General features: G+C 41.7%; 1 protein-coding gene across 2 annotated transcripts; it reads right to left on the bottom strand.

The window, feature by feature from the left end:
• Positions 1-336: 336 nt before the first annotated feature.
• On the bottom strand, positions 337-13852 carry polg2 (polymerase (DNA directed), gamma 2, accessory subunit). 2 transcript variants are annotated; one of them, XM_039797878.1, is made up of 8 exons: positions 12956-13852; positions 12294-12399; positions 11582-11687; positions 11016-11201; positions 1669-1806; positions 1477-1557; positions 1153-1253; positions 337-1042 (listed from the first exon to the last, which is right to left on the bottom strand). In XM_039797878.1, exons 1-8 carry the CDS (start codon positions 13497-13499, stop codon positions 877-879), a joined length of 1428 nt encoding a protein of 475 aa, XP_039653812.1. In that variant the 5' UTR covers positions 13500-13852; the 3' UTR covers positions 337-876. The 2 variants fall into 2 exon arrangements, with proteins under 2 accessions (XP_039653812.1, XP_039653822.1); XM_039797888.1 differs by having other exon boundaries at positions 11582-11682; positions 12298-12399.
• Positions 13853-13940: the final 88 nt, after the last annotated feature.

Raw genomic sequence — 13940 nt, 5'->3', positions numbered from 1 at the left:
GACAATATATTACAGAACACTGACAGTCCTCACAAGCAAAATATCATCTGACATAAAATGCAGACATAATGAAAAGCACACAGCAAATCAAAGGAGAAAGCAGCCCATGACTTCCATAACAAGCCCCTATGCAGAATCATATATTCCCAATACCTTAACTCGCAGATATTACTATGAGGAACTATCTGTCTGGTTCTGTTGAGATTATAGATGCACATTTTACCTGATTTCCACCTAATTCGAAGTCCCTGTTGCATACAGTTTAGATGTATATGTGAAATGTGATTAAGATCATGCAATATGATTGAAAGCTCATGAACAGATATAAAACAAACCTTGAGGTGAGACTTTTCCAGGGTCGAGAATGATCTTTGAACCTCCAGAAAAATATTTATTCATTTTAATAATCAACTAATCTACAATAACAATTAACAGGGAGCATAAGGGCCACAACAAGTGTAATTTAATATTATCATTTAACATATTTGATCAGAAACTGAGACATAAATAAACACACCAAACATTTATCCAAATCCTCCTCCAATGTAAATACCACCCTTGAATTCAGAGAGTTGGAAGTACTGAGAGGAGGCTGAAGGATGAGTGAGAGTCTTCATAACCAATCAAATTCTGGGGGAACATGCACTATGGGCACATAAACTATAAGAAACATGTTACACTGCGCACATCTTCTTTTCACCCGTCACAAAAATAGTTTCTTAGCCTTTAAAGATGAGGTACAAAATGGCCACCCATCAGCCAAATATACTTATAGACTTGTAGATGTGCAATAGTTTTGTACCTGGAAGGAATGCAAAACTGAAGCATCACAATATTCAGACTTTTCTTTTAGTTGCCAAAACAAAAAATGTCCATTCAGCTGTTGTCGGCAGCAGAAATGTATCTGGAGAGAAAGTTCTTGATCTCAGAGATGTGCTTGGTCTCTTTGATGGTGGTGTCTCTGCTGCGGACTTGAACGAGGCCGCTCTCCAGCGTGTTCTCACTGATCACCACAGTGAAAAGCACTCCCATCTCATCGTACCTAAAATGCATCGATAAAGAGAAACACATCAGTCCATAGCAAGAGAAACACTGATGGTTTGCTCCAAATTAGCAATTTTGCTTCCATTATAACACTGAATTGCACTTCACTTTGCATTCAGCTGCTCCATTGACATTGGCAGAGTTTCAAGATACCCAGGCCATGCAGAGATCTTAGCCTCCATAAACTCCTGCAGCAACCCTTCACAAACCTACAAAATAATCAAATACACATTAATCTACTTAACTTATGCCTGCACGATCAAGTTCAATTACATACTTAAGTGCTGATTCTATCACAGTCACTTGAAAGATCCTTTTTACCCAGCACTTGACTCACTTTTTAGTTGTGTATCGACAAAGATTTAATCAAGATACAAAAAAATATATATCAATCAATAATTGATGTCCACTGTCAATACATCTTTTTCTTACCTGCCTCAGCTCCACAGTGGCTCCCCTGCCAATGTCTAAAGCCACTTTCACTGGAGCCAACACTGGGTGCAACTTCAGAACCTGAAATTGAACCAAAACTCAGTGAGAGAGAATGACATCGCAAAAGAGAGGGCAAGTAAAAAGGTGGAAAATATTATCGTTTTTACAAGTGGGTCAGCTGTGAGTCATAACCTTTCTCTGCAGCAGCTTCTGCTTGCTGTCTTCTTTCTTGAGATGCTGGAGTGAGTTGGATAGAAAGGCCAACACACCGCGGTCCATGTTCCCGGTTACTGAGACGACGTGAGGAACTGACTTGCGACTATCTCGACACTGATCGGGTATAGAAAGACAATTAACACTGTTGGTGGTTACCATGAAGAAAGGCAACAATAGTAGTGAATACAGTAGCTGCCTGTGTGTATGATTTTTGGAACATGTCTAAAAGTTTACATGTAGGCTGAAAGGCACGCGTTACTATTAACATTAATGATGGCTTTGTCTTATTCAAGTGTCCATGTAGGTCATGACAAAGTGACAGTGAGCCAGCATGCACACTACCAGGATCCAGGAATTCAGTCATCAGTGTGAAAAAGGCCTATAAGGGAAATTACAGATTTCATTGTGGGGGCCGCCACATAATTTGGGAGAGACCCAGTTTTGCTGACCCCTATCTTAGACCAACAGGGTTCAAAAACAAGAAAATGTAATGTTTATTACAAAGTGATAAAACATTTCGTCTTTGACATGGCTCACCAGTACATAGAGTTAAACACTGTAAATGGAGCCTAAACAACTTCTTAGTTTGAATATCAATATAGTTTAAATATCACCAAGTGAACCTACAGCACCTAACAGTAGTGCCATGAAAGTAGCGTCCCGCTGATTAAGCAGCATACTGGTGCTTTAGGTTCTTCTGTCCAACCGAGCCTAAGGAATTTAGGTGTTGTTTTTGATTCTGCGATGTCCTTGGAGCATCACTCCAAACAGTTAATTAGAAACTGCTTCTTTCAACTGAGGAACATATCAAAACTCAAAACTTTGGTGTCGAAGGTTGAATTGGAAATGATCATCCATGCTTTAATCTCGTCTTGTTTACATTAACTGTAACAGTCTTTTTACATGTTTGAACAAGAAAGAGAGAGCTTTTCCGTCTGCAGGTTGTTCAGAACTCCACTGTGGAGGCTTTTAACTCACAAAAGCAAAAGAGCGCACATCACACCTGTTTTGGCATCACTTCTCTGGTTACCAGTTCATTTTAGAATTCATTTAAAAATTCTGGTCCTTAATTTTAGAGCCTTGCACGGACAAGCTCCTCCTTATATGTCTGACCTGATTCAGCGTCACACTTCTTCCCAGTGTCTGAGGTCATTAGGTCAGATGTTGTTAGTGGTCCCCCGCACTCATTTTAAAACCAAAGGGGATCGATCTTTTCAGGCATTGGCACCCAGGCTGTGGAATGCACTGCTGTTCTCTTTACGTTGTTCAAATGCTGTTGATTCTTTTTGAAAAGCAGTTGAAGACAAGACAAACAGGCTTTTAGTTAGACAAGGGCTTTTATGTACCTATTGTAGTAGCCTAAATGCAGCTAACTGATAAATGATTTTAATTTATGTGTTAAATGGTAATTTTCATTGTTCATTTATTTTGAGGAAATTAGGGGTAATATTTTTTGGTTAATATTTACAGTAATGCAAGGAATTGTTTAATTATCTAAAATGTTCGTGGATAATTCAGAGTGCATTTATATTACATTGGTGATATTTTGGAAATATTGCATTGTTACTTTTAACCGTATACACCTTTAATTACATTGAATACCTCGCGAGATTCGTGTAGTAAAGTAAGAAAAAGGGGTTATCCGAGTGGGCAGTCAGGCACGGATAGAGTGGAGCCTCACAGTTTTTGACCTTCTCTTTCTATTTTTTCCCTTTTGCCGTTTATAATCATTTTTTTTATTTTTTGTACTACTGCTGTACTGGAGTTTATGTTGCTAACCGAGTAAACGGATATATTTTTTTCTAGAGTGGTTTCGTGGATTTATTTAGTGTAGATTCGTGAAGAGGAGTGGGCACAAAGCGTCAAGCTAGGGCTTTACTCTGTGGAAATCTACATTTTTAGCGTCAAAAACTTCGCTCTGCACGGATTATTGGACTTTGGAACTGCCTGACTGGAGACAAAGGATGGAAGGAGGAAACTTTCGTTTGAAACTGTAAGGTTTGAAGCCTTTCATGCTCTGAGGCGGATCGTTAACTGAAATCACGAGAGTGCGGTGGTGTCCCCGCGCCCGTAACAGAGAAATAAATGGATAAAGGACGCGCCGTTCGGCTGAACGACGCGTGAAATGGCCGCTGTGTGTGTGTGTGTAAGCTCACCCTACGGTTTGACATTTGCACTAGTAAGTGTGGAAACATTCGGTTGTTATGGATGAACAAGACAGTGGAAAACGGACAGTAAAAATGACTGAGAAGGCTGTTGAGGAACACAAGTCTAGACAACTCAATGCACGCAGGTGTAAGCTAACCCAGTTAACGAGCATGGTAAAGCATATTGAGCAATTAATGGAAGATGATGCGAATGCTGACATGGTTAAAAATAAATTGCGTGTGGACTTCAGTGGTTTGCAGCAAGAATTTTCCGACTTAAATTCTGGTTTGAGAAGATTTATGTCTGAAGAAGAATTCCTGGATAATCAAAAGAATTGGTTTGATCTTAAAAATAAGTCAATAAATGATTTCTTCTGGAAATGTGAGGAATGGATGAAAGACGTCATGAAACGCTCTGAGCAGGCTGAAGAGTGTGATAAACAAGTAATGCCCACAGATAGTAGGTCTACTTCATCAAAAACCACCTCGAAACGCTCAAGTAAATCTGGATCACAAAGTGGAAGTGTGTCATCGTCATCCTCAATCAGAATAAAGGCAGAAATGGAGCGTGCTTCATTAAAGGCAAAGGCTGCAGCTTTAAAAGAGAAGCTAGCAATAGAAAAGGAAGAAGCAGATTGGCATGCGCGAAAAAGATGCAGGGAAGCTCAACTGCAAAGCAGAAAAGAAAAGGGGGCGGGGGTTTGAGGCTGAACAAAAAGGAAGAGAGGCTGCTATAAAGGCTAGAAAGGAGATGCATGCAATGCAGACAGCTCTTGCAGAGTCAGATGCAAAAATGCAAATTTTGCAAAAATATGAATGCACACAAGCAGCTGAGAGCAGTAAAGAAGCTAATGAACAGATTGCTGAAACAAAGGTGAACCCCATCTACCAACCACCTACACAGCACACTCCGCCTACATCCAACTTTGAGACCAAGGTTCAACTAGCACGACCACAAAGAGCCCTGCCTGCATCAAACATGGACCTCAATGATGGACCAGTGCTTGATAGTTTATGCAAGGCTATCTCCGCCAGCAAGTCGACGTCACTGAGTACCTTGTGAAAAATCACAAAGCCGCAGTACTCCCTGAGGCCACTATTCCAACATTCAAGGGTGATCCGGCTTGAGTATAAATCCTTTATCAGATCTATTGAACATGGGAGTAGAAGGTCGAACTGGTGACAATATCGTGCTGCCTACAGTTCTTGTTGCAGTACACAAGTGGACAACCACATGAGTTGGTAAAAGCTGCATTCACATGGAACCCTCACGCAGGTTATGCTAAAGCGAAAAGAAATGTTGAAGGAGTTTTTCGGTAATGATTACAAGATAGCAGAAGCATACATGAAGGAGGCTTTGGATTGGCAGACAATCAAGCCAGAAGATGGTGCTGCACTGCAGTCTTTTGGATTGTTCCTCACAGGCTGTTGCAATACAATGAATGATATAAGCTACATGGAAGACTTGGACAACACAGCTAACATAAAGGCACTGGCTAACAAGCTGCCGTGCAACTGAAAACTTAGGAAGCGTGAAGAGATCTACATGTATACAAGAAAAACAAGAAAGAGGGTTAAGTTCAAGGATTTTGTCGAATTTGTCAACAAGCAAGTTAGATATATACTACATCCACTTTATGGGAACATACAAGAAACCACCACCAGGACAAAACATCCAGTACAACAGAAATCAAATCAACAGTACGCAGACACATCCAAACCAAAGAGAGTTTTCACAGCGGCCATTGTCTCCTCCCAAACTGAAAACAAATTTAAGACTGAAAATGACAAACAACCAATGCCAAAAACACAAAATGTATCTGTGGACACAAACAGCAAGCCTTGTGTTTATTGCAAGGGAGAGCATCACAATCTCATAGTCTGCAAAAAACTCAAAAGCAAGCCGCACAAAGAAAAGATTGACTTCCTGCGAAGCAAGGGTCTTTGTTTTGCATGTTTGAAACATGGTCATATGAGCAGCAGCTGTAAAGAAAAGGCTCAATGTCAAGAATGCTCTCGACTGCATCCCACACTGCTCCACATGAATACTAAAGGCTTGCGAGAAGAAACAGCAAGTGAGCGTTGTGAGCAGCAATCTGTTTCAAGCGCCCTTGTACACATGAAAGAAACTTTTGCTGTCACCGGGGCCGGTAAGGAAAACTGTGCTCTTTCGATCATTCCTGTGTGTGTCAAAGCACAAAAGGGAACCAAGGCAGTGACAACGTACGCATTTTTGGATCCAGGTAGCTCAGCTACTTTCGCTACGGAGTCATTAATAAACCAACTGAGCATGAATGGACGCAATACTAGCATTTTGTTGCAAACAATGGGGAACGAATCTGTTGTTAACACTTGCATTGTGAATGGCATGGAAATCAGTAGCTTGGATGGCAACCACTTTATTGAGCTTTCAGAGGTGTTTTCACAGAAAAACATACCTGTAACCAAAGACAATATTCCCGCCGCAAGAGGATATTGACTGTTGGCCTCATCTGAAGGAGGTGAAACTCCCCACTATCCAAGCAGAGGTTGGATTACTCATAGGAGCAAATGTTCCCAAAGCGATGGAGCCACTGCAGGTGGTAAGGAGCGTGGATGACGGTCCTACGCCCGTAAGAACAATTTTAGGCTGGACAGTAAATGGGCCACTCAGAGGTGGAAGCGATACGAGGGAGACAAACACATTGACAGGAGTCACCACCAATCGTATCTCAGTAGCCAAGCTAGAAGAGCTCTGGCAGCTGCAGTTCAAGCAGGACTTTCCTGATGCTGGACAGAACGAAGACATTGAAATGTCCAAAGATGATCACCAGTTTATGGACATGGTGTCTCAATCCTCAAAACTTGTGGATGGTCATTACAGTGTTTGCTTGCCGGTGAAGAACAAGTCATTGTACATGCCAAACAACAGATCAGTTGCAGAGCAACGTGCGCTGAACTTACGGAAAAGATTCTCCAGAGATGTCAAGTTTCATGCAGAATATGCTACATTTATGGATGACATCCTCAAGAAAGGCTACGCAGTGAAGTTGGATAGCGGTGAACATCAGCTAACTGAGGGACGAATATGGTATCTGCCTCATCACGGAGTTAGACATCCAGTTAAGCAAAAACTGCGTGTTGTTTTTGACTGTGGAGCAAGCTTTCAAGGAACATCGCTGAACCAACAGCTCCTGCAGGGACCGGACCTAACAAGCTCACTGGTGGGGGTCCTCTTAAGGTTCAGACAAGAGACCGTGGCGGTCATGGCTGACGCGGGAGGCTATGTTCCACCAGGTCAGAGTTAGCAATGAAGACACGGATTTTCTTCAGGTTCCTTTGGTGGCCTGATGGGAACTGCGAGCAGGCACTTGTAGAACACAAGATGTTGGTACACATCTTCGGCGCGACATCTTCGCCAAGTGTTGCAACCTTTGCACTTCAGAAATGTGCTACAGATTTTGAGGATGAATTTGGTCAAGAAGCTGCCCAAACGGTGAAGAAAATTTTTTATGTAGACGATTGTCTCAAGTCAGTTACAGATGAAGACACAGCAATCACCCTTTGCTCTGACTTGAGGAGCATGTTGGCAAAGGGTGGATTTCGGCTAATGAAATGGTCGAGTAACAGTCGTAGGTTGCTCAACTCCATTCCGGAAGAGGAAAGGGCTCAGGGTTTTCAGGACTTGGACTTGGATGAAGATAACTTGCCAATGGAGAGAGCATTGGGAATCCAGTGGTGTGCCGAAACGGATCAGTTCAAGTTCAAAATCAACCTCAAAGTTCGACCACACACTAGGGAGAGGCTTGCTTTCCCTCGTCTGTTCCATTTTTGATCCGTTGGGTTTTCTCGCTCCAGTGGTACTGCCTGCCAAAAGAATCTTGCAAGACTTATGTACGGCAGAAGTATAGCTGGGATGAAGAACTGCCTGATGACGTCATTAAGAGCTGGAAAAAGTGGATGTTCGGTTTACAACAGCTTGAGACCTATGGAGTTGACAGATGTGTTAAGTCAAAGCGGTTTGGTGTGCCAGTCTTTGCACAGCTACATCATTTTGCTGATGCTAGTCAAGGCACATATGGAACAACAAGCTACCTACTGCTACGCCTGCAAGCGGTGAAGCTCAATCCACCCTGATTATGGCAAAGGCAAGGGTTGCGCCCTTAAAGTCTCCAACCATACCAAGAATGGAATTGACTGCAGCCACAGTTGCCGTCAAGATGGACAAGATTCTGAAGAAAGAGCTTGAACTGGAACTCAACGACTCAATCTTTTGGACAGATAGCACGGCAGTGCTAAAGTATTTGAACAGCAGAGGCACAAGATTCAAGACTTTCGTTGCCAATAGGATCACAACTATCCTGGAGCACTCTCAGACTACTCAGTGGAGATATGTTAGTACCAGTCTGAATCCTGCTGATCATGTCTCCGAGAGGACAGACTGTTGAAGCGTTCTTGAATAATGAAAGCTGGCTTTCAGGACCAAGTTTCCTGCTCTGTGCACAAGACCAATGGCCCAAGAATCCAGATCCTGGAATGCTGGACATTGACGACTCAGAAGGTTAAAAAGGTAGTTCATGCGCTGTTATTCAGACCGCAAGACCCCAAAGATGAAATGGAACAGTTGATGACCTACTACTCATCCTGGACAAAACTTAAACGCGCTGTGGCATGGTTTCTGAAATTTAAAGATTTGCTTAAGGAACTGAAAGCAAAGAGAAAGGAATCAAACTCACACGGAGAAAACAGAATTAATCAGTTCAAGAAAGAATACAAAGGAACACACCTAACCTGTGAAGGTTTGAATGAAGCAGAAGGAGAGATCGTGAAATACTGTCAAAAACAAAGTTTCAACGAAGACTTGACTATGTTAAAGAAACATCAAAGGGTAAAGAAAAGTAGTTCTCTCTACAAGCTGAACCCTGTACTTCAAAACGGAGTTATCAGAGTTGGTGGGAGGCTGAGCCGGCCGCTATGCCAGAGGATTCAAACGCAGCAAGCAATCTTGTCAAAAGATTCACACATCACAATGCTTGTGCTGAAGCACGTTCACGATGTTACATCTCATGCTGGGAGAAATCACATGTTGGCACAACTTCGTCAAAGATTCTGGATTCCGCAAGGGCGAACGCTATTAGAAGGTTTTTGTCCAGGTGCATCAGCTGTAAGAAACTACCGGAACGGCTGGTAGGCAACTCATGGCTGATCTACCAAGATGCAGAGTCCTGCCTGACAGTCCTCCATTCACAAGAGTCGGCGTTGACTACTTTGGTCCGTTTCTGGTGAAAAGAGGAAGAGGGGAAAATAAAGAGATACGGTGTCATCTTTACATGTCTTGCCATACGAGCCGTACATCTAGAAGTCGCATCTTCCCTTGACACTGATGCATGCCTCAATGCAATTAGAAGATTTATTGCAAGAAGAGGACAAGTCAAAGAGATGTACTCTGATAATGGAACTAACTTCAGGTCGGCTGACACTGAGTTAAAGAAATCAATAAAAGAATGGAACACCAGTAAGATAAGAAAGAACTTGCAAGAGAAGGGAGTTCAGTGGCACTTCAATCCGCCAGCAGGTTCTCACCATGGAGGAAGCTGGGACGGCCGATCCGTTCAGTGAGAAAAATTCTGAACATCACAGTGAAGGAACAGCTTTTGGATGAAGAAGGTCTCCATACCTTGCTGTGTGAAGCTGAGGCCATCATAAACAGCAGGCCAATCACCCAGGTATCTTCGGATCTCAACGATTTGGAGGCCTTAACGCCCAACCACCTGTTGCTACTAAAGGTCAAGCCTGAGTTACCCCCTGGAGTGTTCAGCAAGGATGACCAGTATGCTAACCGCAGATGGAGGCAAATCCAGTACCTCGCGGACGTCTTCTGGAAACGCTGGTGTAAAGAATATCTTATGCAGCTCCAAGAACGTCAACGATGGTCCACTCCTGGAAGAAATTTCTGTGTTGGCGATGTAGTGCTGATTGTGGATGATACATCGCCCAGAAATTCATGGCCACTTGGAAGAATTGTGGAGATTTTTCCTGACAAGAAAGGTTTCGTTCGTCAAGTCAAAATCAAGACTAAGAGCAACGAGCTTTGTCGCCCTATAACAAAGCTATGTCTTCTTCAAGGGTCTGAGGACAATGTATAAACTGTTCCAAAGGAAAGACCCTATTTCGGACAGGGCGAAGACCAAGAAGATTTCTTTAGTTAGTTAGCATGTAGGCTCCTTTTAATTTAAGTTTTGCGTAATTGTTTCAAGGACATTGATAACAATTAGGGGCCGGTAATGTAGTAGCCTAAATGCAGCTAACTGATAAATGATTTTAATTTATGTGTTAAATGGTAATTTTCATTGTTCATTTATTTTGAGGAAATTAGGGGTAATATTTTTTGGTTAATATTTACAGTAATGCAAGGAATTGTTTAATTATCTAAAATGTTCGTGGATAATTCAGAGTGCATTTATATTACATTGGTGATATTTTGGAAATATTGCATTGTTACTTTTAACCGTATACACCTTTAATTACATTGAATACTCTCGCGAGAGTCGTGTAGTAAAGTAAGAAAAAAGGGGTTATCCGAGTGGGCAGTCAGGCACGGATAGAGTGGAGCCTCACAGTTTTTTGACCTTCTCTTTCTATTTTTCCCTTTTGCCGTTTATAATCATTTTTATTTTTTGTACTACTGCTGTACTGAAGTTTATGTTGCTAACCGAGTAAACGGATATATTTTTTCTACGAGTGGTTTCGTGGATTTATTGATGTGGATTCGGAGGCAAAGGGAGTGAACAAAGCGTCAAGCTAGGGCTTTACTCTGTGGAAATCTACACCTATGTTTTCCTTGTATTCTTATGTCTTCCATTTATCATATTCTAATTTATTGTAAAGCACTTTGTGATTTTTATCTGTGAAAAGTGCTATATAAATAAATGTTACTTACTTACCATCACCCCAATCTTCTGACAGGTGATATTTAGCCACTATTTACAGCCATCTCAGGAAGTAACTCCATGATGCCTTCAAAGGGTGATTGCTAAATTAATGTTGCAACTGTAACATGTCTATACCCTCTATGGGACTTTTCAGTAACACCAGCTTGACCGATAAGAAACTGAAAGTTGACACACAAAAAAAGCACACAAACAAAAAGACAGTGTCCACATGAAGACACTTAAAAACAGCAATAAGGAGACTGACTTGTAGTTTGGAACGGACACCTTTGTGTGTCTGCAGCAGCTCGGTGTTTCCTCTGCTCCACAGCGTCTCCAGGGGCTCCTGCCCCCACGGGAAGCTGTAGATGATCCTCACACCACGAGACGCCGCCTCCTCGCGTTCCTCCTCTGGGACTTCACGACTGCTGAAGTCTGATGGAGACAGGGCAAACTGGAAAGACATGGGTTGACCTAATTTCATGTAACTGAAGTTATCTTGATGTAGTAATAATTTAAAAACTCACTCCTTGACTCCCTAAAACTCCTATCTCTTTTGAAACATTTTGAAGCATTTCAAAACATCAGCAGCTTTCGGAGGCATGAAAACTGCATGTAAGGAACATGAAAACAGGACCATAACCCTTTTTGTGCTCCAGCTAGCGCTGCACAATATATGCCAATAATATATTGTTAAACTACCTTGTGATTATAAAATAAACTTTCCTACATTCAGTTCTATGTGAAAATGTGTGTGTATCTGAGTAATGATAAGGATCTGTTCAACGGAAATGCAGTGCTCTGAAATACTCCCTCATATTTACCAATACTCACTTTCCTCCACCACTTCAGTCTATGACGCGTCCAGTGATCCAGCCACTGGGAAGAGGTACGAGGAGAGCAGAACCACACTAGAGACGTCTGGGTCACCTCAGCTGGGCTGGCAGAAAAATAACCATTACATTATAATTACAATATCATTACACAGGTTATGTTTAGCTGTTTACTGTATTTAAATAATAATATTTTGTTATGAAATACAGCCAGCAATGCTCTTTTTTTAATATCAAAATAGTCTATTATCTCAGAAAACCAGGGCCAGTTCACCCTCTAGTGGTGAAAAAATGAACAGTGTCAAAACTGATATGATCACAAGATTCCTTGTTTCACGGACTGTAGGCTGTTTGCTGCAGTCCAATCTACTCTGCCCTGCACTGTACCTGGATTATTATACATGACACAGAGTCTAATCTATTGATACATATATAACATGTTCATATTGATGTATCTTTTCATAGGATTAGCAGTCAGTGAGTTGTACATATTGCTATGTCGAATGCATACTTGTCTTCATGTAAAATACAGGTGGTATTAACATAAACTCATCAAGCAATACTGAGTATGAAGGAGCAAAATGCATTCACCCACATTCCAAAATCTCATATAGAGAATCTGTAGTGCAAGAATAAACTTTTTCACAAGTATGTGTCGACAGACAGACAGACAGACAGACAGACAGACAGACAGAAAGTAGATGAAGCCTCACCAACCAGAGCCATCTGAGGGCTGGAAACACAGACCAGTCTCAGCCAACCCGAAGGGCAGCTTCCTGTTCACCAGCTCCAACGAGGGGACAAATTGCTCCAAGGCACCTGAGAACAAACACGACTTAAATGCTGTTGTTCTTGTATTCAATTTATTCTAATTTTGTACTCCAACAAAGAAGATTATTAGGGGGTAAACAGTGTTTAATTTAATTGTTTAGTACCAAATTGAGGATAGGTGCCATCAGTTATGTTCCCAAGAGTGATGCCTTTCCTGATCCTTTTGTCCCTCTACAAAATTTGACTGGTGCAATATTTGGTTCTAATCAGTGATTTAGATCATGGAATGAATAATTAAAATGGAACCTCCTCCAAGCCAAGAACAGGTACAAAAGCTCCTTTGCAGACTCCTAATGTTTACTACCAGGATCCCAAACCTTAATATAATATTTGATAGGTGGAGCTTGAACCGGGATGGACTCAACCAAGGCTAGGAGGGTCCCTTAAAACCAGTTATTTCTCATTTTACTGTAGCACCGTGGCTTGCTGAACCAAAGATGGTCTATCTTGCAATCACCTTGCTATACAGACCCAACTTTATGCCATTATAATCACTATATACTAGTGCAACTATTTCTCTCTGTAATATGGTATAATATGTTACCTTGAAGAAAGTTTGTCCTCAGAGATGTCGACCTCTGAATGAGCGACTGTATGTTCTGGATGAGCTGCTCCTTGCTCAGTTCTTGCTGTTCAAGTAGGCGTTTTACATTTTCAGTCTCAACAATCCTCAGTTGTCCCCGTCCACCTGTTGCTGTGTCCTTGCTGCTGCTCAGAGTGTTTATCCCAAACACCTGAGCTGTGGACCTGGTCACAGAGTGCCACCACTGATCCAGCAGGTTTCTCCTCAGCTCCATGCCCAGAGGTCCATAACTGCAGCTTATCCCAAGCTGAAACTGCTCTGTGTTAGTCTGGCCAGATAAAACAAAGTATCTGTCCACACAAAGCTGCAGCAAAGTCCTGACCTTGTCTAAATCCTCACTCGATGATGTACTGCACTGTCTCTTGGTGTGTTGCAGAGCAAGTATTATTCGGCACTGTGAGGTTTTAAATACGCATAGGCGCCTTGATAGGACGTTTCTGACAGGGTAAAAGAACATGATGAGAAGCAAATCCAAAGATTGTCTATTGAAGTAATGAATCCTCATGAGTAAAAATCGGACATGTCCATGAATAAATCTTGAATGCTATTTACGTTCAAATGTTAGCTATAGCTTAACATTTCAAAGCAAAAACACAGCGTTAACTGTTTCTGTTGAACACAAAAATACAAGCTCAGTGAGGGGACTTTATCCTCCGCCTGTTAAGCGTTGATTGATACTTATACACTTTTAGTAGATAACGGCATATATGCTACATACCGCAAATGCTAAAGCCTGTCGGTGCATTTAAAACAAAATGCACTCGCCTGACAGCTTCTCACTGTTGTCACATAGATAATGTTCAATATTAACCGCTAGTTTGAAATTCACTGGAGTTACACGTGATACATGATCCCGGAACTGATATCTTTACATCCGGGTTATGAATTTGTTGGCCAGGCGCACGCTTATATATATATGTCAATGGGGGCACGTTCTCTTAATACA

The sequence above is a fragment of the Perca fluviatilis genome, chromosome 1, assembly GCF_010015445.1.
Source record: "Perca fluviatilis chromosome 1, GENO_Pfluv_1.0, whole genome shotgun sequence".
Taxonomy (NCBI): domain Eukaryota; kingdom Metazoa; phylum Chordata; class Actinopteri; order Perciformes; family Percidae; genus Perca; species Perca fluviatilis.
This window is presented reverse-complemented; position numbering and strand designations above follow the sequence as displayed.